Genomic DNA, 24,428 nt, shown 5'->3' with positions numbered 1-24,428 from the left:
AACACAGTGTCCCTTTCTCACACTTGCACCATTTATAGAAGGGCTCAAAATTACCCTGTGTGTGTGTGTGTGTGTGTGTGTGTGTGGGTGTGGGTGTGTGTGCATGTGTGTGTGTGTGTGTGCTAGTAAACTAGCCGACTGCTTATATTTTCTTTTTTACAGGTATACACAAGTGGGATTTCAGTCTGTTATTCAGCATTGTTATCTTCTCAGAGATTCATACATAACAATGTCCAAATCATTTCCCCCCAATCAGTATTAAAAAAATCTCTATTTTATAGTTGATTTTTAGTGTGTTAGCACATTTGACCAAATCAGCAATCAGAATCAGTAATTTTTGAGGATTTAACCATATAAAAATTGTGGTTTTGAGTTTAGAGGTATTTTACTGTAATTAGTGTCACTGATATGATGTACTGTTATTTTGAGTTACACTAATTTTAGTGTTTAGCACATTTACCTCACACCTCTTGGAGTGGGTGATCAAACCCTACCTTCATCCTGTGTGTGTGGAGTTTGCATTTTCTCCTCATGCTTTGGGGGTTTCCTCCAGGTACTCCAGTTTCCTCCTCCAGTCCAAATACCTGCACTGTACAGTAGGCTGATTCCAAATTATCTGTGGTTTGTGTAAAAATGTGTGCGATTGTGCCCTGTGAGGGGTTGGCAGCCCATCCAGGGTGTCCCCCGAGTTGTGGCCCGAGCTTCCTTGGATTGACTGTAGGCTCCCTGTGATCCTGTGTAGGATAAGAAGTATGGAAAATGGATGGATGTATATTTTAGAAGGGTGTATATCAGTCCATACAGGATTTCGCAGAGTTTTTGTGGGATTGTTGTGGCCAAAAATGCTTGATTTTGCTGCGGCTTTGTAAAAATGCAAAAAAATAAATAAATAAAATTTGAGATCCAATTTGTGATTTTTTTCTCTTTTATTTCTGGCTTCATGAATTTGGCGAAATTGCAATTGCATAACATTGTTTTGGATGGTCTTTCACGGTGATGTTTGTTGGTAAATGAGACCTTTTTAGCTGTAGTCATGTTCAATACATGTGAATCGAAGAGGGCTTCACAGGGCTTCACATGATGCGTCTTGGCCCAAATCTGCGGAAAATCTGTGCTAATTTTTAAAAAAATGTAAGCTCCTCCAAATATTGCGGAGTTTCCTTGATTGTGGGTTCATTTCTGCGATCGCAAAACTGTGAAATCCTGGAGGGACTACTGTATAGTTTTTATATAGTAATGTAAGAGCTAATATGAAAAGATTGTATTATTTCTGCTGAGTAAGAATTGATTTGTTGAGTAAAGGATTTATTTTGTAATTGGGGAATGGAATATACTGTATTACTGAACAAACTTTTATTTTGATGGGGATGTACGACTTTGGAAAAAAAAAGAGAGGGGGAAGAGAGTTGGAGAAAAAATAATAAAGACAGAGAAAAAGTATTAAGGAATAGCTTGTTATAGTGTTTTTGTATTTTATTTGGGGAAATAAGCCCTATAACACCCACGTACAACTACTACAGGTACATGACAGCATATACTAACATATAAGTCTGAAGAAGAATCTGGGAAGTAACTGGAGTGTACTTCAGTACAGATAGCTTTTATTTCAGTAATTTTATTTAAGTGTAGTTCACAGTTTCTGAGAGACAAGACAAATGTCCTTCTTCAGCTGTGCAAGCAAAGTGCTTTTGAAGCTGTAGGGGAGGTAAAACCTCTAGATATATTGAAATGTTATATATAACTGTTTTTTTTTTGTTTTTTTTTGTTTTTTTACCATATTATGTGACATTTTATGTTTATAGGGCTTTTCTTGGGATCATTTATACTCCATTCATATTCCAAATAGGGATAGGAATACAATAATTAATTAATGATTAATTAATGAAAATCAGCTTAATGTCTAATCTGTATGTGCGATTAACAAGGACAAGGAGTTTGATACTGTAGCTACTGAGAATATGATGTAAAAAATGTTGTCACTCAAAACTTATATAATACACGTCTAAGTTGTTGAACGTAATAACCATTTGATATACTTTTACATGAAAGGTGTTTGTAAATGAAATTTGTGCGTGTCAAAGAATCTTTAGGACTGGAATTCTTTTGACTGTATTGTAGCGGTGTTGGAAAGTTTGATAAAAATGTCTTTAAAACATCTTTGGTAAGATGTCTCCTCATTCTAAGAGCTTTATTCTTGAAATGTAATGTTTTTTTTAAGACAGACAGACAGATAGATAGATAGATAGATAGATAGAAAGAAAGAAAGAAAGAAAGAAAGAAAGAAAGAAAGAAAGAAAGAAATTTTATTAATCCTGAGGGAGACTGCAGATAAATTGCAGCTGATTAGCTTATAAAGTCATCAGTGCCAGAGGCAAGTGTGGGTTTCAGTCTGTCTTACAGGGGCCCTTGAACTTCATAAACCAATGATTTCACCACTGGGCTACCAGCTGTCAAAAAATTGCATTATATAACTAGGTATAAAACTTGTATTTACTATATTTAACAACTGCCTTTAGACTTCTATTATGTATAAGTTTAAACTCAACATGATGTCTTTTCTTTTCTCAGTAGGGACACATTATGTTTGCAGTAATCTAATTATTCTACACATAGAGATTAGGCTGAGAAAAACTAATGAATATTTTCTGTATAGGCCAGAGCTAAAGTAAATGTGTTAATAAACAATAAAAATATGGTTATTTTGGCTGTATTTGCTGACTGTCTTGCTACACCTGCTTTGGTGAACATTCAGTTAAATCCCATGGTAAAATCCAGAGGCTAAGCCGAGCATTCCCAAAATTACACATCAAGAAATACAACTGCTATTTTTTTTATAATGTTTTGTTGTTTTGGAGTTATTTTATCACAATTATATTCAGTCTACTGGAATCTTTAGGATCTTCATTTTTTATTTCTTTTTTAGTGAGCTAGTTATAGCACACTGTAGATCTTTGAACACACACGTTTGTAAAGTAGGAAGTTTTTTCTTTGTGTGCCATTTTTGCATTAATATTTTGTGATACTGGGGGCACGGTGGCTTAGTGGTTGGCACGCTTGTCTCCCACCTCCAGGGTTAGGGATTCGATTCCTGCCTCTGTCCTGTATGCACAGAGTTTGTGTAATTGGCATTTCCAAAATTGTCTGTAGTGTGTGTTTGATTGTAACCTGGAATGGGTTAGCACCCCATCCAGGATGTCCCACGCCTCGTGCCCCAAGTCTCCTGTGATAAGCTCCAGGCTCCCTCACGATCCTGTGTAGAATAAGTGGTACAGAAAACAGATGGATGGATGGATTTTGTGACAGTTCTTTGAGCTAATTGGTCATGCAACAGTTGTAGAAGAAGTCCAACTGGTATAGCTACGTACAAAAATATGTTCTTTAAAAAGTGAACCCTACATCTATGCAAGATGAAAGAAAAGGCATCTATTTGTAAATTAGTTTGGGTCTTAGTTATCTAATTTAATTTCATTTTAATTTAATGAATACAGTGTAGGCCAGTCATATAGCAGTGTGGTTACCACTATCAGATTTAACAAAGTACTCTAGATACTATACTTTGTCATAATGGGTTGTTGTATGGTCTAATGGCAGAATTTGGTACTATATACATGAAATTGCTTTTTGTCCAATTAACTTTACCTCCCCATGCTCAAATGTCAAACTACGTCCATGGCTGGAGTATTCCTGTCATTTTATTTTAAAAAATATAGTTTTTTGGCATTTTTGGCATGCTATTTGAATTGAATCATCAAAAATAGATAATGTAAAAGATTCAAGTAATCAGTCATTTTAAACTTTTTTTTTTAATTTTTAAAATTCCAGCTTCCTCTGTTTTTTTAAATGTAAATACTTTACTGCAGTTCTTTAGTCTTCAGCATGTCCAGATGTGAAGTGTCACATGAGAGTCTGCAGAGTTTGACACAAAACGCGTCTTGCTTCTTTCTCAGTTCACATGCTCCAAATATCCTGTTGCACATTTGACTTTCAATCAGCTAGACCAAGCAGGATTGGACAAGTGCAAAAGCGTGTGTGAGCACATGTGAGTGTTGAGGAGATGCATTAAACAGTCACAATGTTTGTTTTACTTTCATGGCTTTAAGTCAAGCAAAGGATCTGATGATCGTTTAAATGGCGTCTCTTAGCCACACACACATAAACACACTCCCACAGACACACACTCCTTCACTGGCTACCTTCTCAAACCATGTGTCTCTTACAGGGCTTCTTGGCTAAACAGAAGAGACAAGCATTCTTCACCAGTATTTATGTAAGGAAAGCTCTGGAGAAGCACACTCTTTAACCATTACATCTCACACACACATATACAAACACAATGATTAGTATGTTTCCAGAAGGAGAATAAAAGAAGAAAGAACTTATTTAAACAATTTTAAGAAATATTAACCCTATTAGGAGTTGATCTTTCCTAACACATCTACATGTACGCAATGGGGTCTAAAAAAATAAATAAAAATAAATCGGAGACAACATTGAAAATCTTGGAATAAACAGAAAGTTTGAGACTTTTGAAAAATGTAAAACAAAGAAAGGAAATGTTCCATATTTTGAGTATTGAAGATTTTGCACGATTCCTATTATGTTTGTGATATTGACCATGTTAATGTCTTCGTACAAAAGGTCAAATCTCTTATCTCTTTGGACAGATTGTAAGATCTACTAGAAAACCGCAGAACAGCAGGCAGGATTTGTTGGACAGCTAGCGAGGGAATTAAACAGAACACGGTGTACTGTTGGGGGGAAAATAATCAATGATGGGTGCTTTGAAGCATCTTGACATGATGCAGAGGTTGCGTCCGAAATCGCGTACTGTGACAATAGTACTGCATTTGAGTCAGTACCTACTGCTCGGCCGTTGATACGGTATGTACTGATCAGTACATGTGTGTATGTCATGTGACCTTGAACTTCAAAAGATACAACACACCATTTTTTCCGACACACTCTTCCAGATCAGTCCCGTTGCCTTATAGGAAAACGCAATGTGCATTGCTTCCATACCGTAGAATCTTGCTGGAAGCAGTAGGTTATCCGAGTATTTCTCGCCTACTGTTTTATAAATACTGAGAATTCAGACATACTACTCCTTTGACGTACCGCTTTTCGGCTACTGTATAGTACGGTAGTAGGGATATTTGGATGCAGCCCGAGTTACTGTTATCACCACAAAGTTGATTATTTTCCAACAATGGCACATCCTGAAGCATTGTATTTTGTCCGTGAAATGACTTCTGTTCCTGTTTTCACTTCCGTTATAGTAGCTGTAAGCCTAAGTGCTCTCTCACCAGCCTCTCTTTTTCTCTTTAAGTGAATAAGATTTTAATATTTTACACAAATTGTATGAAGGGATGCATAAATTGACACGACACTAGGCTTAGTGCAGTATTTACCTTGCCTGATATTGTGACTTAGCTAGCTAGCTTACTTGTTCTCAGCAGAAAGATACAGAAGTTCAAAAACCATCAGCGAAGAGCTCCTCAGATCCTGTACCATTGACAAAAATGCTGCAACGTAGACTTGACTAGGCTTGCCAGTCATCGTCGTTTCTTTTTCTTTGCAGATGTCTCATAATCTTTCATTTTTTTAACACTGATGAATCTTCTTGCCTTGTTGCTTCATTTTATTTAATAGTGAAACTGCACAGTGAATGAAATTCATATAAAACATAACATTTTAGAGTCTGATCAATATAATAACATTATGAGATAGCTACTCTACATGGTAAACTGGACATTTTCCAAGTAAATGAGTGAAGTTTTCCAGAATGATGACTTTGATGAACTTTTAAGAGTTTTCTTAGGGCAAGGAGCATTGGGTATGTGTTCGGGGAGTTTAATCGTGGCTTCAGAAACAGAACAGGATTGATTTTAACTCACAGAAATTTTGTAAAGAATTTTAACAAACAGCACCACACATAGATGAAGGGGAAAAAACAAACAAATGAGAAGCACTAAACCTTCCCTAAATCCTGAATCTAATTATTCCTAACTTTTCATATGAGTTCCCTTCCAACAGCTTTGCAATAATATGAAAGAACCAAACACTGAACTAGCCGATTGTTATGTTAGCTTATCGTTATTTAGTATTAATGGGACTCATTTTGAGAAGAGGAATGGAAAGTTGGATACTACTCAGTGATCCCTGCTTCTAAGTATTAATGAGTGTGTGTGTGTGTGTGTGTGTGTGTGTGTGTGTGTGTGTGTGTGTGTGTGTGTGTGTGTGTGTGTGTGTGTGTGTGTGTGTGTGTGCATGTGTGCATGTGTGAGTTAACCGTAGGACACGACATGCCACATTCCGTTCTTTGACAGAATCAGGGCAAAAGACAGAACAGTAGAGTGTCTTAGATTACCAACACCTAGAAATGAAGCTGAGACTTTTTCTGTGTATCACAGCACATACTGTGATTTAGACCTGATCCGATCATGTTACTCTCATAACTCAGCTTGTCTTAACCTGAGTTTATGCAACACTCCCATACCTCTGTTTGCCATTTGTTGTATCTTTTTAGTGTAAAGTGAGCTACAATACAGAATGTATATGCCTGTCATGTGTTTCAATGTGTGTGTGTGTGTGTGTGCGTGCGTGTGAGTGTGTGTGTGTGCATGTGTGTACACATATGTGCTGGTGGCGTTAGATGGAGGAGGCATGTGCGTTTCCTCCCTGAGAGGCCTCTCTGGGCTGGGCTCATGTGTGTAAGTGTGTGTGTGTGTGTGTGTGTGTGTGTGTGTGTATGTGTGTGTGTGTGTGTGTGTGTGTGTGTGTGTGTGTGTGTGTGTGTGTGTGTCTGTCTCAATGAACTCGTTGCCCTAGTGCTGTTTCTGAGAACTGAGGGTCACAGGGTACAGAATTCCTCTGGCTGTTTACAGTTCGGGGCCTGGGCCATTAGAAAACACTCGCACACACGTACAAATGCAAGCATGTTCAGAAACACACACAGACATCATGTCATGTGTTCATATGGGGCACAAAATGTAAAAAAAGTCTTTTCTCTCTGACTTTTTATTTTTGAACATTTGAGGCCACATTCAGCTAGCAACATATGTTAAATAATAGTTATGTTTCAATATTAAAAGCAAATGTTAAATATAAATGTCAAATATAACTGTAAGTAAAAATGTTAAATATAGAGATTAATTATAAACAGAAATATTAAATGTAAATGTAAATGTAGAACTTAACATTATGTGCCAATTGACCCCGTCCTCTCAGAGTGTGTGTCATGGGAAAACACAGCGCTGGTAGGGTTGCCACGTTCACACCATACCGTGCTAGTTTTGGAACAAGCTTGAGGCTGTAAAAAGCTGATAGCATTTTTGGGATGAGGGTCTTGTTGTGAAGCAAATAATCCAAATGAAATCAAAACAATTACTACATATTCTATGGCAAATTTGAAAATTTAAATGCAGCCAATGTAAAACAACCATTTATGTTTTCTATGGAAAATTCCAAACTAGTGACTTAAATCAGTCTTTGCACTATATATCTGAAAACAGAAATGACCATCTGTTCAGGATCACTAAAGTATCCACAACAGTATAGTTGCGAATTTTTTCATAGCACTGACAAACATACAGCTCAATAGATAGATAGCTAGACAGATGTACTTTATTGAGAAATCACAAGAGGATACTTGTGAAAATGAAACTCCGCCCGTTCACCCTGTGCACAGGCTCGATCCTATGATTTTGGCATTGAAAAATGAAAGCAAAAGCTTTACCACTGCATCAGTTATCACCTCTTACAGTACTCACTGATTCAAATAAAAAGCATGCACTCAGCACTCATCCATGCTGTACAGCATACAGTATATGCCTAGTCTTGCTTTTCGACATAAGTAACAAAAACAAATTTTGTTATCATAAGATCATAAGAAATAAATAATTCATGACCCTTGCACTTCTGTAGAAAACAGAAATGGTTCTATGCATTGTAGATAGGTCTACACCAGTGGTCACCAACCCTGTTCCTGGAGATCTACATTCCTGAAGACTTTAGCTCCAACCATAATCCTTCCCACCTGACCATCTAATCATTGGAAGCCTTAAGCTGTTCTTGATCAACAAAAACAGGTGTGTTAGATTTTGGCTGGAGCTGAAACCTGCAGGAAGGTAGAACTCAAAAAAGAGGGTTGGTGACCACTGATCTACACTGTCTACATGTAGAAATAGGTTTGATTTAATTCAGATTATGTTTTTTTACAACAAGAACTTGGTGGCTGTGGACTGTTTTTGAATCAGCCCAGAAATGCCATCAATGCCAGGCACAGCATGGTGTAAACCTGGCAACCCTACTGGCCCTGTGTTTTCCCATGATGCACACTCTGAGATGGCAGGGTCAAATGGCATATGAAAGAAACATTTAAGTTCTCCATGCATAGTTACTTTTAAGATTTATATTTTACATTCATACTGACATTTATATTGACCATTTACTGTACTTTACATATTTACAATGAAACGTAAAACTATTATTTGACACAAATCGCTATCTAAATGTATCAGAATGGTCTCAGATGTTCCAGAAAGTCAAAGAGAAATGCACATTTTGGCACATTTAATTCTCTTTTGCTTCAGTGCCATTTTTATCAAGCTCATTCTCGGGGCCAGACTAAATGTAATTAGGCTGCATTCTGTGTGAAAAACTTCTGTGTTACAGTGCTGCAGAAAGTTTGTGAGCCGTTTACAACTGTCTGTACTTTTGCATAAGTTTGACCTGAAATGTGTTCAGATCTTCATCTAAGCCCTAGAACTATATAACGAGTTCCCTATTAAATGAATGGTGCATAAACATAGTTTTCATATTTATTTATTGAGCAAAATTAAGGAACATTGAATAGCTTTGTTGGAAACGTACGTGAACCTTTGCTTTCAGTAACTTGTGTGACCCCCTTGAGCAACAATAACTTAAAGCAAGCGTTTCTGGTAACTGGTAATCAATCCTGCACAATGTGTTGGAGGAATTTGTCCCATTCTTCCTACAAAACTGCTTCAACTCAGTGATGTTGGTGGGCATCCTTGTATGAACTGCTCCTGTCAGGTCCTTTTACAACATTTCTATTGGGTTAAGGTCTGGACTTTGACTTTGAATTTCTTCTGCATGACCCACGTAAGCTGTAGTTCATAGACAAATACCCTGACATTGTCTTTAGAATTTGTTGGTACAATCCAGAATTCTTACTGTAGGTCCACCAATAATGGCAAGCTGTCCTAGACTGGAGGCAGCAAAGCAGCATCAAATCATAGTGCTGCCACCACCATGCTTCACAGTCAGGATGAGGTTCTCATGCTGGAATGAATGTTTGGTTTTCACTAAACATAATGCTTTTTATTTAAACCAAAAAATGTCCACTGAACATTCTTCCAATATGCCTCTGGTTATCCCTGTCAGGCAGCACTGTTCTTTTCAGAGAGTAGTGGCTTCCACCCTGCCATGCACACCATTCTTGTTCAGTGTTTGCCTGATGGAGGATTCAAGAACATTCAAGTTACTCAATGCAAGAGTGGCCTGGAAATTATGTGCTGTAGTGTACAGTTTGTACAATTGTGTTTAAATGGCACACATGCTTGGTGTAGAACGGCGTTTTGTTCTTAATCACTATATCTAATTTTCATTATAATTTAAATGATTTTTGAAGTTTTATATTTTCATTTGAATTTAATTTGAATTTAATCAGCATAACCCAAACATTTTTAGTCAATTTGAATATGTTCAAGCTTAACACAGTGTTATAGATAGATAGATAGATAGATAGATAGATAGATAGATAGATAGATAGATAGATTACATGAACTGTACATGCTTTGACAAAGCAAGCAAATCATCAAAGACTATTGCCTTACTGCCCTGCAGGCTTGTCACATGCACTGTGTGTGTGTGTACTCACCCACCCAGAAGAAGAGGACTTACCCAGGATGAGTTACAGTGTAATTGCACACATGTTTTCTCATGGAAGTGTTGTGTTTATCTTGCAGGCCTGTGTCGAGGTCCTTTGTTTAACTAAGCAAAGAGGTTCTCCTCCAACACTCACAACCCTTTATAACACCATCCCCCCCCCCCCCCGCACAATCCAACCCCCCTCAACCCCCACCCCAAAGACACACACATGTATAACTCCTCTACTTAAATATTGCTATACCTGCAAAAAAGGCTACATCCACATAAATCTGGATAAACACATCTTTTTCTCTACATTTTGGCTTTCCATCCACATCCATGTCCACTTTAATCCAGATAGATCTGAAATTTTCTTTTCGTTATTTTCCATCTACACTGGCATTTTCAAACGTTTTCCAAAAATTGCTCGTTCACACTGAAACGTCTGAAAACGCTTGCATCCCTAAACTGCACACGTGTAAAAACGTAAGAAGCTCTGGCTTGCGTTATTTCCTTCAGGTGGTTATTTAAAAGTGACATTAATCTTTAACAAAGCTATCAAACTGGAAAGCAGGCGCAACAACTGCAGTTCAACATTGTCCACCAGCTTGTTTGTTTTGAGTTGAATGGGTCACATGACTGTGTCACGTGACTAAAAATACCTCACTGGTTTTGAGTCTCTCTGTTTTCTCAGTCCACAGTACAATGCGAAAACAGCATTTTCAGATTTATCTGCTCGGGAGAGCATTTTCGAAAAGCTCTGTTAGTCATGTGATGCAGTCATGTGACCCAGTCAACTCGAAACAAACAAGCTGGTGGATGATGTTGTACTGTGTCACAGATAGAGTAGAAGTGAATGCAATCGCAGTTACAAGATGCTGTTTATTAGAAAAAAAACATGCAGATAATCCAAAGGGTAATGCAGAATCGATAACAAAAAAACAGGCAAAGGGTCAGATGATGAACAAACAGAATGAACTGGGCAAGGCACAAACTCACAAAAATGTTGCACAGAAAAAGGGTCTAAAATGGTAGAATCAATCACGATATAGAAGGCTTGGTAATGACAGAACACAAGGTAACTGAGTGTATACTTCACAAAGTGTGTACTGACTGAAAGTCTGTTTATGTAGCGTGTGTGTGTGACTGTAAGCCTGACTGTATGGAAGTATTAATGACTGACAGGTTTGTGTGGAAGGCATATTAAATGCAAATGTAAAGGGATTTGCAATTCTGTTTGAATTTTGGCAGGCTCCATAGGCGACAGTGAGGAAGTGAAATAGCAAACGGGGTAATTGCTATTGCTATTTTAATATGACAGGGTCATAATGCTTAACGCATGGGAAATGCAATTGCAAATGGACTTTGCGTTTCCTTTTGAAATTTGGCAGACACTGTACGTTCGTGTAAATAAAAATGCAAACGGTAATACACAATTTGCATTTTCATTATGTCACAATTTAAGTGTCCACAATTAGGAAATGCAATTGCAAATACAGGTGGCTTGGCTGTTAAGACAATGTATTACTGATCGGAAGGTCGGTGTTCAAGCCCCAGCACTACAAGCTGCCACCCTCTCTGCTCCAGGGGCACTGTATCATGGCTGACCCTGTGGGTATGCGAAGAAAAGAATTTCACTATCCTGTACTGTATATGTTATCAATAAAGACTCATTATCAATTTCATTATAATTGAACCCAGGTGTGCTTTGTTAGAAGCTAGGTGATTGTGAGCAGGGAAGTGTGTGTACGTTTTGGGTATTGGAGTCCATGGTGGCCATATTTGGAGGCATGCTGGGAAGTTGAGACCATGACAGGCTGTGATATGATGTACTGAAAATGTTGTGCCTTTGTACAACCTTCAGATTAATTTTTAAATAACCACCTGACGGAAATGACGCAGGTCAGAGCTTCTTATGCTTTTACGCATGTGCAGTATAGGGATATGAGTTTTCTCGGACGTTTCAGTGTGGATGAGCAATTTTTGGAAAATGTTTGAAAACACCAGTGTAGACAGAGAGTGTTTTAAAACAAAAATGCAGTTTTCAGATCTATACGGATTAATGTGGATGTAGCCTAAAACTTTCAAATACATTTGCGAGGAAAAAAATACATTTTGACACATCAATCAGTATATAGTTATGTATCTATTATCATAGAGACATATGGCCTCCACACACACACTCACATACAGCATGTCAGGAGTATCATATGCACTGATCCCTCCAACCCCAGGGGTGTGAACGGATGAAGGTGTGAGTTAAGATCCCCAGTCAAAACTGGAACTTTCCCCTCCAGCGCAATGCTGCTCCCTTCTGGTGTGTGTGTGTGTGTGTGTGTGTGTGTGTGTGTGAGGGGACCTTTGAGGAAAAGATAAAGATGAAAGGATTTTGCAAAATCTAACTTTTGTTTGTATGTATGTAAGTATAAAAAAATGACCTGTTTTAAAAAGCTTATTGCAAGGAATATATTTGTTACGTATTTATTTATACACATATAACTTAATGCTAATAACTCATCCACATCATAGTGTACCATTATACCCATACAGCATATCTCTATCACAATGGTATACTGTAGCAATATATTTCCATATTTAGATAAATCAATATATCTACACTATAATGTAATTTTAAGAAAGTAATTTTAAGAAACTGTACAAATCCAAAGAATAATAATATACAATGAAATGAATGTATAACACAATGCTGATGAATTATCTAATGTGATTAAAAAGAAGGTGTTGATACCAGCAACTCTGACAATAATTTCAGTTGCAAGGTTTATATTAATGTACTTTTTCTGATACATTATCGTTTCTATGGTAACAACTTCCACAGGAACTTGTATGGTGGACTTTCCACATGAACAAATGAAAAATAAACGTTGTCTGTGAGGAGACGTTTATTTAGCATTTTTGCAAGGAGTCTCCAGTGTCAGAACTTTATAACAGTCAGAAGTAAAGATATAAACACAGATTTTTCCTGATACAGATTTTTCCTGAATTTTAAAACACAGAAAGGCTTTAGGGAGGAGGGTGATTTTTCAGCAACATGAACAGCTGAAATTGGTTTGTCTTATGAACTTCAAGAGAAAAAAGAGGCCAGTGAGGGAGTGACCGCTTATACATGCTATAACTTAAGTAATAACAAGAACTAAGTTGTTTTGCAGGAGGTCCAGAACATTAAACATAACTATAATTGGATAAGAGTTTGATGTGCTGTTCTTTAATAAGAAAAAAATGGTTAGTGCAGGCAAAATGCTATGTCATAAGAGGAATAAAACACTTCAGCATGTACTGTTATTGGAAAATATGTTATGTATCACACCAACCCACTGCAGATTATTTTATTTTATTTATATTTTCCATAAGATTAAAACACAAGTCAAACTCAACACCAGTGGTGTTCACCGGGATGTCTAGTCTCTTCTTGTTACTAATTTGTATGGCAGAAAATATATTTCAAGCAGCAAGGAAGCTATTGAAGAAGAACTCTTTCAGACATTTGAACTTGCTGTGACCTTAACCCTGTTTGGAGCAATTTCAGAATCGAAATAGTTAATCTGCTGGTTACAATGATACAGTAATTACATATAAATCCTATAGATATTACACCACTCATTTTTGAGATATCACACTACACACAGAATCTCAGATGCCTCTAGCACTTAGTGAAAGGCAAAATAAAGAATTACATGTAAACATTCAATATCTGTTTTTTAAAATAATGATATATAATTATAATAATAATAATAATAATGATAATAATAATAATAATAATAATAATAATAATAATAATTTATATATGTATATATATATATATATATATATATATATATATATATATATATATATATATATATATATATATATATATGACAACAAAGATCAAATAAAATTTTAACTATTAAGAAACATACAGTATATGTACACACATACATTTAATTATATTAAAAACATATTTATAAAATGGGAAAATTAAATATATAGAATCATAAAGAAACTTAATATAAAATCATAAAGAATTAAATATAGCAATGGCACAATGCCACTTTTTCTTTTCCAATACTGAAACCTTGAGTATCAGCTGATATGGATAACCATGTGATATTTGTTCCCTTAAAAAACTGTCAGATGTTTTTTTTTTAAAGCTACAAACATGGCAAAACAGCAACTTTCACACGAAAATCACTTGCAATTCAAATATAAAAACTATAATGATCAAAAAAAAAAAATCAATCTTAACAGTAAAATATAATCAAGTTTGTTTATATGTAAACATTTGCAGTCTTCAATTCCAATCTTTTCTATTTGTTACCGGATTGGATTCAATTCTTTTTTGATTTTCTCTAAAATCTGAACCACCATTTTTTGCTACTATTGGTATCATCCCTAAGTAAATATATATTTTTAAAAATTCATTATATCTGTATTAAAAATGAGACAGACAGACAGTCAGACAGATAGATAGATAGATAGACAGATAGACAGACAGACAGACAGACAGACAGACAGACAGATAGATTGATAGATAGATAGATAGATAGATAGATAGATAGATGGATGGATAGATAGATAGATAGATAGATAGATAGATAGATAGATAGATAGATGATCAGAATGAAAATTTTATTGGACATATTTATGTGGGAATCTTTATTTATGCTAGTATGCCATAATATTCACTTTATTATAATTTACTCATCATGCTTTATAGCCATACTCGTATAATCACCTTAGCCCTAAACCTCTGATGCTGAAGAATTCTGTTTTGCTGAACCCTGAAGCGTTCGGTCAGAATTGCTCTCTTTGCAGCAAACACTTAATAAATATGCCACAGTAGAGAATGAAAACACGTCCAACAGTCAGTCTGTCAGTCTCACAGACACACACACACACACACACACACATGCACACAAATACACACACACTCAAATTGATCACTGTGATCCATCTCTATCAGATAATTTAACAAGCGAGCCACACAGAGCTCCGTGCTGTGTACACACACACACAGCTTGCCAGTCTGCGTAAACGTGTCATTTTCAGACGGCCTTTAATTACCTATCGGCTGTTTGTGACTGTTTGAATGAATGGACAGCATGTTAATTAGCTCGCCGAAGCCAGCCCGTTAACGAGACAGTAGCTGAATGGCAGGCTAGCACATGTAATCACGCTGTCTCGCAAATTCACAGTGTAGTAGACACACACACACACACACACACACACACACACACACTCATGTTTACTCATGTACACTGGCAGAAACAGAGCTGTCTGGTGCCATGGCAACCATTGCAGATATGCCCCCCCCCCCCCCCCATCAGAGAGAGAGAGAGAGATAGAGACAGAGAAATAATAAAACTGATGATAAAGAGTGAGAGGTGCTCACACATATTCACACATGTAAATAAGAAAATAATAAAAAGCATAGGAGAATATATGACAGGAATGAGAGAGCAAAAGATTCTGCAAACTACAGATTAACGTGCTGCTGTTTGCTCTCTAACATCAGACGTCACTGCAGTGTCTGTCTCCTCTCCTGTCTCCTCTGCCACAGCATACACACACACACACACACTCGCTGGCTCTTTCAGATATTCCTGTTCCGGTGTGCATTATAATTGATTGTGCTTTAGAAAATATGTAACAGTAGTATATACACAGTGAGTTGGAGCTAAATTATTTACACCTATGACCAATTTATCAGGTAGACCTATAGCACCACTAAGGCGGCACTGTTGCTGGAATTTTTAAACACCATTTTTGGGTTGAAAACCACAGACATAACTGCTTTCATGGGAAAGTAGCTAATGCATGCTCAAGAAGTCTCAAGAAGTTGCTAGATGACATCATAGATTTATTTACATATTAATTGAATTGTCATGAGCATTTATCTGAAGAAACATCAGAATAGAAAATAATAGATTATTATATAGAACCAGAAGTTATTTCTTATAGAAAGTAGTCATTTTTGGTCTTGGCATCACAAAATGTTTACGTATTTCTGTATTCTGTCAAGAATGCAGACAAAAAGAAACAATTGTGATTGGTTTTTGGAAACAAGGGTGATCCGTGATTGGTTTTTAGGAGCAATGGTGATCAGTGATTTGTCGTTGCGAATAATGGTTCTAGGTGATTGATTTTTAGGAACAATGATTGGTGATTGGACATTGGAACAATGGTGTTCAGTGATTGGTTGGTTGTTGGGACCAATGGTGATCAGTGGTTGGTTGTTGGGACCAATGGTGATCAGTGATTGGTTGTTGGGACCAATGGTGTTCAGTGATTGGTTTTTGGGACCAATGGTGACCAGTGATTGGTTTTTGGGAATAATGGTGATCAGTGATTTGTTGTTGGGAATAAGGGTGATCAGTGATTGGTTATTGGGACCAATGGTGAACAGTGATTGGTTGTTGGGATCAATGGTGATTAGTGATTGGTTGTTGGGATCAATGCGATCAGTGATTGGTTGTTGGGATTAATGGTGATCAGTGATTGGTCATTTTTCTAAATATTATAGAAGCTGCAGTCGACCAAAGAAAAATGATGTACGCTTTCATTTCACACTAATACCTCATTTTTTGCACACTGCAGCTTTTTCATTTAAACCAGTTAGTAATCATATATCATGTTAGTCCTATTATTCTGCCCCTCCAGGATTTTGCAATCACAGTAGTTAATGCAAAATCAAGCAAACTCCTCAATATTCGGAGGAGCTTGTAATTTTTAAAAATTGCAAACATCACTGCGAAAGGCCGTGCAAAACAATTTCATGCAATAAAGTAATTTTCCACAAAAAGTATAAAAACTCCACAATTTGCACCACAAATGAAAAAACAAAACAAAACAAAACAAAACAAAAAAATAGCAGCAAAATCAAGCATTTTTGGCCACAAAAATCATGAAAAAACTCTGTATGGACTGATTAATTCGTTCAACATCATTTAATTGTTTTAGCATGAGACTCTTTATTAAATATTTCATTATTTACAACATCATTTATTAGCACATTATCTCCTTTACTGAGCTCGCATTTCCTCGTTTAGCCCGAGCTTCTTGACAGCTCTCCACCACTTAACATCTGATATTTAACCACAGCTTGCACAGCAACTGTGCAGGCTACAGCCTTAGTGAACGGATCGTTCATTTCAGATTCACTGTGAGACATTCTACAGCTGCACCATGTTGAGTCCTAATATACATCTGATCCTCAAAGCCTCATGAAATGAAAAGGAGCAAAACTGAGCAGCTCTGTTCTGGCTGGCGGCGGGGCTAATTTATGGGCTGGAAAACAACTAAACAAGTCTAATCCATTACATGGCAATATGAAAAAGAACGTTTTTATGGTATCTCTGAAATATTGTTATTATTGCTAGTGTAGAAACACTTACTAATGGCACCTTTAATGTGCTTTAATTAAATTTTCCATTTAAACACAATTTCATTTTAATTTTTATTTAAGAATAGAATAGAACAGAGAATGCCTGATTCCTTTAAGATTAGGGGTATTGAGCCAAGGGCAAATGCCAGGGCATTCAGTTGAAGGAAAACAAACTAAAATGCATATTATTTTATATTTTACAAACTTGTAAATCAAAGAAATACCCAAACTCCTGTGTGTGTGTGTGTGTGTGTGTGTGTGTGTGTGTGTGTGCGTGTGTGTGTGTGTGTGTGTGTGTTTGTGTGTGTGTGTGTGTGCCCTACAGATATCAGCGCATGGATTCATAATGCACGGACCACAGACATCTTTATGGTGAGTACAATTTTACTGAGGACTGCAGTACCTCTGCAAATCTGCAGGTGGCAGACTGGCACATCAGCACCGTTGTGTGTGTGTGTGTGTGTGTGTGTGTGTGTGTGTGTGTGTGTGTGTGTGTGTGTGTGTGTGTGTTCAAACATGACCCAGCAAAAAGTGTGTTAGGAGGACAGGAAGGGGTGAAAATAAGGAGTGGTTATCATACCACCAGCTCATTGAGTTCAAACCTATGACTCAGCCAGATATAGCTGGGCAAATCTTGTGTGTGTGTGTGTGTGTGTGTGTGTGTGTGTGTGTGTTCACGACTGAGAATTGACTTTGTCATCTTATTGTGTGCGGGGATTTTTTTTCCCCAAAGGCCACACCCCACTCTAGATTTTAGGAGCACTGGGTTCACTTTGTTGCAGAGTATGAATAATGAAGCATTGTAAGGCATTAACACAGTCTCCTGCCTGAACATTCACACTTTCAGGAAGTTACAAATGCTTATACAATACAAATGCAAAGGTTTTGGCAAGGGGGTTAAAATATACAGCTTTTCTTACAATTTCATATCAAATTCATCAGAATCCATTTGCAGAACAATTTTCTATATCCAAGTAATACTTTGAAAAGGTATAAATCAAAATAACATTATTTTTCACTTCTAACAGAGGTCATGATCAACCAAGGCATGTCTGGTGTCTGGCATTAGCTTCTTTGCCTAAGAACTATGAGGACAATTTAGCTAACATGTAATAGAGGTCTCTCTGGCCAAACCTTCATATACCTGCTCCAAACAGATATCATGAAGCTATATTCTATTAAGATAGCTAAGGTTATTGTGTATTCACAAATTTAAGATAACTATCATCCACATAAAGACATCAAAATGGTTAATTTAACGTGATATTGATGTGATATAAGGTTGCCCATCAATGAAAAATGAAATAATAATAAAAACATGTGAGCTAAAAGGATAATGATTTTATGTCACAGATCTTGGAACATGTTCTGCTTTCCATTGTTGCCAATGACCAATCACTAAACATGGAGCGAAACTGAGCAGCTCTGTTCTGGGTGGTAGTGGGGCTAATTTACATTCTGGAAAATAAGTAAACATACCTAAACCATTACATGGAAATAATAAAAAAACATTTTTCTAAGGTATCTCTGAAATATTGTCATTGGATTTTTGCCAGCGTAGAAACACTTTTTAAATTTAAATTATTAATGACACCTTTAATTAACTTTACTTTTCTTTTCTTTTCCATTTTGGTGTTTCACATTAGCTTCTTTGCCTGAGAACTATGAGGACAATCTAGCTAACACGTAATGGAGGACCCTCTGGCCAGACCTTCATATACCTGCATAATGATATAATTAAGCTACATTTTATTAAGCTAGCTAAGGTTCATTTGCATTCATAACTTTAAGATCAAGATTAAGCATATCTACATTATCATCCACATAGAGACCTTTGCACACCAAAGGTATTTAATAATAATAATAATAATAATAATAATAATAATAATAAACTGAGGTAAAAGAATAATGCTTTTATGTCACGGATCTCTGAAAATGTTAAGTTCTTTCAACAATGACATTTCAACTATTTTAACATTCAGAAGATGAGCTATTAGACCAAGTCTTGGAAAATAATGTTGGGTATAGGGGAAATGTTGGGCTTTATTATTGTTTACACAAAAAGACAGACAGACAGACCAATCAACAATAGACCAACTACTATTTGGGAATGAATAATAGTATGCAATTATAGCATACTATTATTCATTTAAAGTATTATTCATCTAAAGTATAGCATTAACTGGAAACAATATGTCTCTGTGGCCCAATTTTATTTAAAAAATCTAATAATAATTGAAATTTTAACTCTTATACCATATTAGGGAATGAGACGTCAGTAATACACTCTCATACTGTTTGAGAGGATATTTCTTGGCCTCATTGATAGATGAAAAGTACCAGACTCCCTAGAGCTAACTCTTGCAAATGGGCAGCATGTTTAAAAACATAAATGCTTTTATTCATTAGAAACTATGCTTTACCAGTTAGTAGAGAGAGAGAGAGAGAGAGAGAGAGAGAGAGAGAGAGAGAGAGAGTCTATGTCTTCTATGTTTTTTTAATATTTACATCTTTATACATTGTATACATTTTTATTTTTTGCACAATGTTTATTAATAACAGTTCTACATTCATGTAATGCTTTGGCAATACCGTACATGTATATGGTCATGCCAATAAAGCTTGAAGAATTGAATTGAGAGAAGAGCGAGAGAGAGAGAAGAGAAGAGAAAAGAAGCTCAACTAGAAAACATGACTCAGCAGTCTTGCTCAGCAGTCTCTCAGTCTCACATCTCACTGGGATCCAGCTGCCTGCGATCAAATGCCCGATCGAATATGCTTTAATCTTTAAGGCACCAGGGATAAGCTCCTGGTCATCCTGGGACTCGCCTGGGAAGACATGCCCACTTCTTCATGCCCCTGGGAAGAGACGGAGACAGGGTACGTCCACATCACACCTCTGCGCTCATGCTGAGTCTGAATGAGAGCCAATGGGCTGGAGTTAAAGTGGTTCGAGGTGCATTTTCAACCAATCAGACAGCACTGCAGCAAGGCGAGGGCAATGGGAGGTTGAGAGCAAGAAAGAAAGAAAGAGAGAGAGAGAGAGAGAGAGAGAGAGAGAGAGAGAGAGAGAGAGAGAGAGACGTGGAGGAAATTAGAAGTAAAGGGAAGAATTTCATACAGGATATAGAAACAGGAGAAATAGTTAGAGAAGAATAAGAAGGATAGATACATGTAAACATGGGATGTAGAATGAAAGAAATGGGGAGATGGGAAGAGGAAGAAGAGAACAGAAATGTGGAGGGAAATGAGAGTTAGGAAACAGAGGAAAGAAAGGAGTTGAACTGGCTTTTAAAATTAATAATTGAAAAAAAGAAGACACAAAGATACAAAAAGTGATGGAAGAAAGATAAAAACAGGTGTAGAAGGAAGGGATGAATACATATAGGAAGAGTACAGATGTGGAAACAGAAGAAGAAAAGAGGAAGATAAAGTATGAGAAGAAGAAGAAGAAGAAGAGGAAGAAGAAGAAGAAGAAGAAATAATGAATTAGAAATAGAAAGACAAGGCATTACATGAGATAAAAGAAAGATGGGAGAAACTGGATAGAAGAAGAAAGAAAATGAAATGGGGAAACAAATATAGAGGAATTAAGATGTTGAAGGAAGGAACAGAGGAGGTGTAGCATGGAGGGTGGTGAACAGATGTGGAAATTCCTCCAAAGAAATTGAAAGCAAAACAAGAAAATAAAGAATGGAAATTGAAGATGGTGTGAGAGAGAGAGAGAGAGGGGGGGGGATTAGACATAGAGAATGAGAGACATAGAGATAGAAGAAAAAGCTTCTTTCTTGTAAAATAGAGGAGGAAATGGTGGGAGAGGAAGAGGAAGCGTAAAAGGAAATGAGAGTGAGTTAGGGTTATCTGGATGGACTATTGATTGATGTTACTATTATTGATCTCTCCGGAAAACGATTTATTCAATTCATATACACTTTCGCTCTGACACACACACACACACACACACACACACACACACACACACACACACACACACACACACACACACAATATATATAGGCACGTTCTCATATTGCAGGGATTTTTGCTGAGGCAGGAAACTACTTCATCAACCTCGTCCACACCCATCACACCGCATTTCCCACAAATCCCTTTGTTCTTTTCTTTCAGATCAGTTGGTTTAAGCCTAACGAGGCAGCTATAAATCTTCAGTAAGTGCGCACACTGCAGTGATGCTGTCTGCTTTCGGCTTTCCACACTCCAGGTGTTGTCAGGTCTTGTGCATGCTCTCCTGAATCCAATATGACTCAGTTCACTGGCTGGGAGAGATGACTGATGGAGTGTGCTTCTCTGGAGGAGCTTTGAATGTTTGGAACACAACTGCTGCTTTTCTGCTTTCCATTTTTTTATGCAGCCGCCTCCTTTTTTTCCTGACCTCCATCTGATCTGTCATGGTGAAGACCCCCTCAAGAGTACAGTCATATACACTCTCCTTCATTCTCTCTCTCTCTCTCTCGCTCTCTCTCTCTCTCTCTCTCTCACACACACATACTCACATTTCCCTTCTCTTCACTCTTAAAGGAGTCATCACAAGGAGACAGCCCCATCTCATTTGCTCCCTCTCAACACACACACACACACACACACACACACACACACACACACTTACTTAAAAGAGTCATCATAAGGAGACAGCAGCATCTCTCTCTCTCTCTCTCTCTCCCCCTCCCTCTCTCTCTCTCCCTCTCGCAACACACACATCCTAACAGCAGGGTAGAGTCATCCTGGTGATGTCTGTGAAAAATATGGTAATGAAGATGTCTGGAAAGACAGGAGCATGACTGCATGGTATTTATGTCTACTAAGCATCATCAAAACTTTATTTACAATAGCTACTACAACGCTTTTGAGCCTAATCCCAGTCAGATGCATCTGTGGCACATGTCCTCCATGTACAATATTTTAGACACGTTTCCTCTTTACTGAGAAAAGAACAGAAACCATGTTCACTCCATACTTACTACTCACTATGGCTAACCTTTAACATGTCAGCTGTTACACTCCAACAATAAAGATCTTACACATAGTTTCCATGAATTCTTACCATAGCTGTTTTAGTCATATTTAACTTTCCATCCCTGTGCAACACTGTGAAAAAGTAATATTGGGTCATTAAAGTTTGTGGTACCCGTCACGTCTAGAGACGTAACGCAGATAGGAACGGATACAAGCGCAGTTCAACAATTTTATTAAAGAGAGAGACAAGCAGGTAAATCCAAATCGTAATCCATGAACGTAATCCAAAACATGCAACAGGTCAGGCGATCGGCAAACAGGCATAAACGGGGCAAAGCAGGAATCAAGGTCACGGTCACGGAAAACAGGGTCGAGAAACAAAACAAGAAACATAAACAATGACTAAGAACTGGGAGCGGAAAAACCAGCAATGAACTAAACTAACATGGTACACAACATGGATCTTGACTATGACTATGACTGTGGTTAACTATGGTAAGGAATCTAAACTAAGTATTTTAACTATTCTAATCTAATCTACTGCTGGGAGGCACGCAGTATACATGCAAACATAATCAGAGCCAATTACTGACGGCTGACCCCAATCTAGACACAGGTTAAACAACAGCCAATGACAGAACAGGGAGGAGACATAACAGAAACATAACAAACACACGTGTCCAAATGTCACGGTTGTCAACAAAGGAAAAGCAGGTGCTTGCGTACCTGCTCGTGCATGTACACTCACATGCTTTCCCGCACGCTGCTTAAAGGGGAAACCGTGACATAACCCCCCCCCCAAAAAAGCGCCATGAAACATCCATCTCTAATGGCGGTCCCGGCCCCCTGGGCAAAATGTCCCAAGCTGAATCAGGAGGCCACACGGCATTCTCAGAGCAACAAAAACGCAGAGCGCCGTTCACGGCGGAGCAGGAAAGCAGAGTGATGTCCTTGGTGGAACAGGAAAGCGGAGCGAAGTTCTCAGCAGAACAGGAAAGCGGAGTGACGTCCTCGGCCGAACAGGAAAGCAGACCGACGTTCTCAGCAGAGCAGGAAAGCGGAGTGACATCCCCGGCGGAGCAGGAAAGCAGAGCGACCTCAGCAGAACAGGAAAGCAGAGCGACGTCCTCAGCAGAACAGGAAAGCAGAGCGACGTCCTCGGAGGAACAGGAAATCGAAGCGACGTCCTCGTCGGAGTGGGGAAACAGAGCGACGTACTCAGCAGTGCAGGAAAGCAGAGGAACGTCCTCGGCGGAGCAGGAAGGCAGAGCGACGTCCTCGGCGGAGCAGGACAGTAGGATACCTTCCTCAGCGGGACAGTGCAGCGGGACATCTTCCTCAATGGGACTGGAGAGGGGAGCGACGTTCTCCGTGAGGCCCGAGGGAAGATCAAAGATTTCCGCGAGGCCACAGAGGGGAGCAAGATTCTATGCGAGGCAAGGGAGAGGAGTGAGGTTCTCCGTGAGGCCAAAGGGAGGAATGATGCTCTCCGTGGAGAATGAGGGGGGAACGATGTCCTCCATGGAGCAGGAAGGGGGAGTGACAAATGGCGCACAGCAAAGAAGAGGAACAATGCCTTCAGCGGAACATGGAGGCAGAGTGACGTCCTCAGTGAAACAGGATGGCAGAGAAACGACCTCAGACGAGCAGGACAGCAGAGCGATGACCTCAGCCGAGCAGGAAGGCAGAGTGACATCCACAGCCGAGCAGGAAAGTGGAGCGAGGTCCTTAGCCTAGCAGGTAGGCAGAGTGACGTCCTCAGCCAAGCAGGAAGGCAGAGCGACGTCCTCAGCAGAACAGGAAGGCTGAGCGACGTCCTTGGTGGAATAGGAGTGCCATGCGGCGTCCTCAGCAGAGCAGGCAGGCTGAACAAGATCCATTACAGGGGAGGGAGGGTGGGAGATGGCCTCAGACCGGGACACCATGAACCTTAACCATTGCCTCTCGCTGGGCTTAGTGTCCGTTAAACTTGAAAAATATGTCTGGCAGTCAACCAGAAAATGTTCCGGGTAGCCAAAAAAACCCATCAAACCGATCTGGAAGATCCACGAAAGTCTCTTGCGGAAACCGGATCAAATCCAAAGCGGGGATGGTTTGCGTAGCGTGAAGTCTCTCTCATCTTCGTGCTGCATCCATGATAGGCAGAATATTCTGTCATGCCTCGAGATATAACACAGAT

General features: G+C 38.3%; 1 protein-coding gene and 1 long non-coding RNA gene across 5 annotated transcripts in view; one reads left to right on the top strand and one right to left on the bottom strand.

Moving 5' to 3' along the window:
• LOC128629319 (uncharacterized) overlaps window positions 1–24,137 on the top strand; it is a 52,052-nt gene extending 27,915 nt beyond the window's left edge. For all 4 annotated transcript variants that reach the window (XM_053676820.1, XM_053676821.1, XM_053676819.1 and 1 more), the window contains 2 exons: window positions 17,601–17,647; window positions 21,404–24,137. In XM_053676820.1, coding sequence (XP_053532795.1) covers window positions 23,105–23,986 — 882 coding nt within the window. In that variant the 5' untranslated portion in view covers window positions 17,601–17,647; window positions 21,404–23,104 and the 3' untranslated portion in view covers window positions 23,987–24,137. The remainder of the gene's footprint in view (window positions 1–17,600; window positions 17,648–21,403) is intronic.
• LOC124626486 (uncharacterized) lies at window positions 6,746–10,070 on the bottom strand. The gene is made up of 2 exons (XR_006981350.2): window positions 9,925–10,070; window positions 6,746–9,475 (listed from the first exon to the last, which is right to left on the bottom strand). It is a non-coding gene; the product is annotated as an uncharacterized LOC124626486 (long non-coding RNA).
• Window positions 24,138–24,428: the final 291 nt, after the last annotated feature.

This window comes from Ictalurus punctatus, chromosome 28 (assembly GCF_001660625.3).
Source record: "Ictalurus punctatus breed USDA103 chromosome 28, Coco_2.0, whole genome shotgun sequence".
Lineage (NCBI taxonomy): Eukaryota > Metazoa > Chordata > Actinopteri > Siluriformes > Ictaluridae > Ictalurus > Ictalurus punctatus.
The sequence above is the reverse complement of the archived record's forward strand: the minus strand, read 5'-3'. Positions and strand labels throughout refer to the sequence as shown.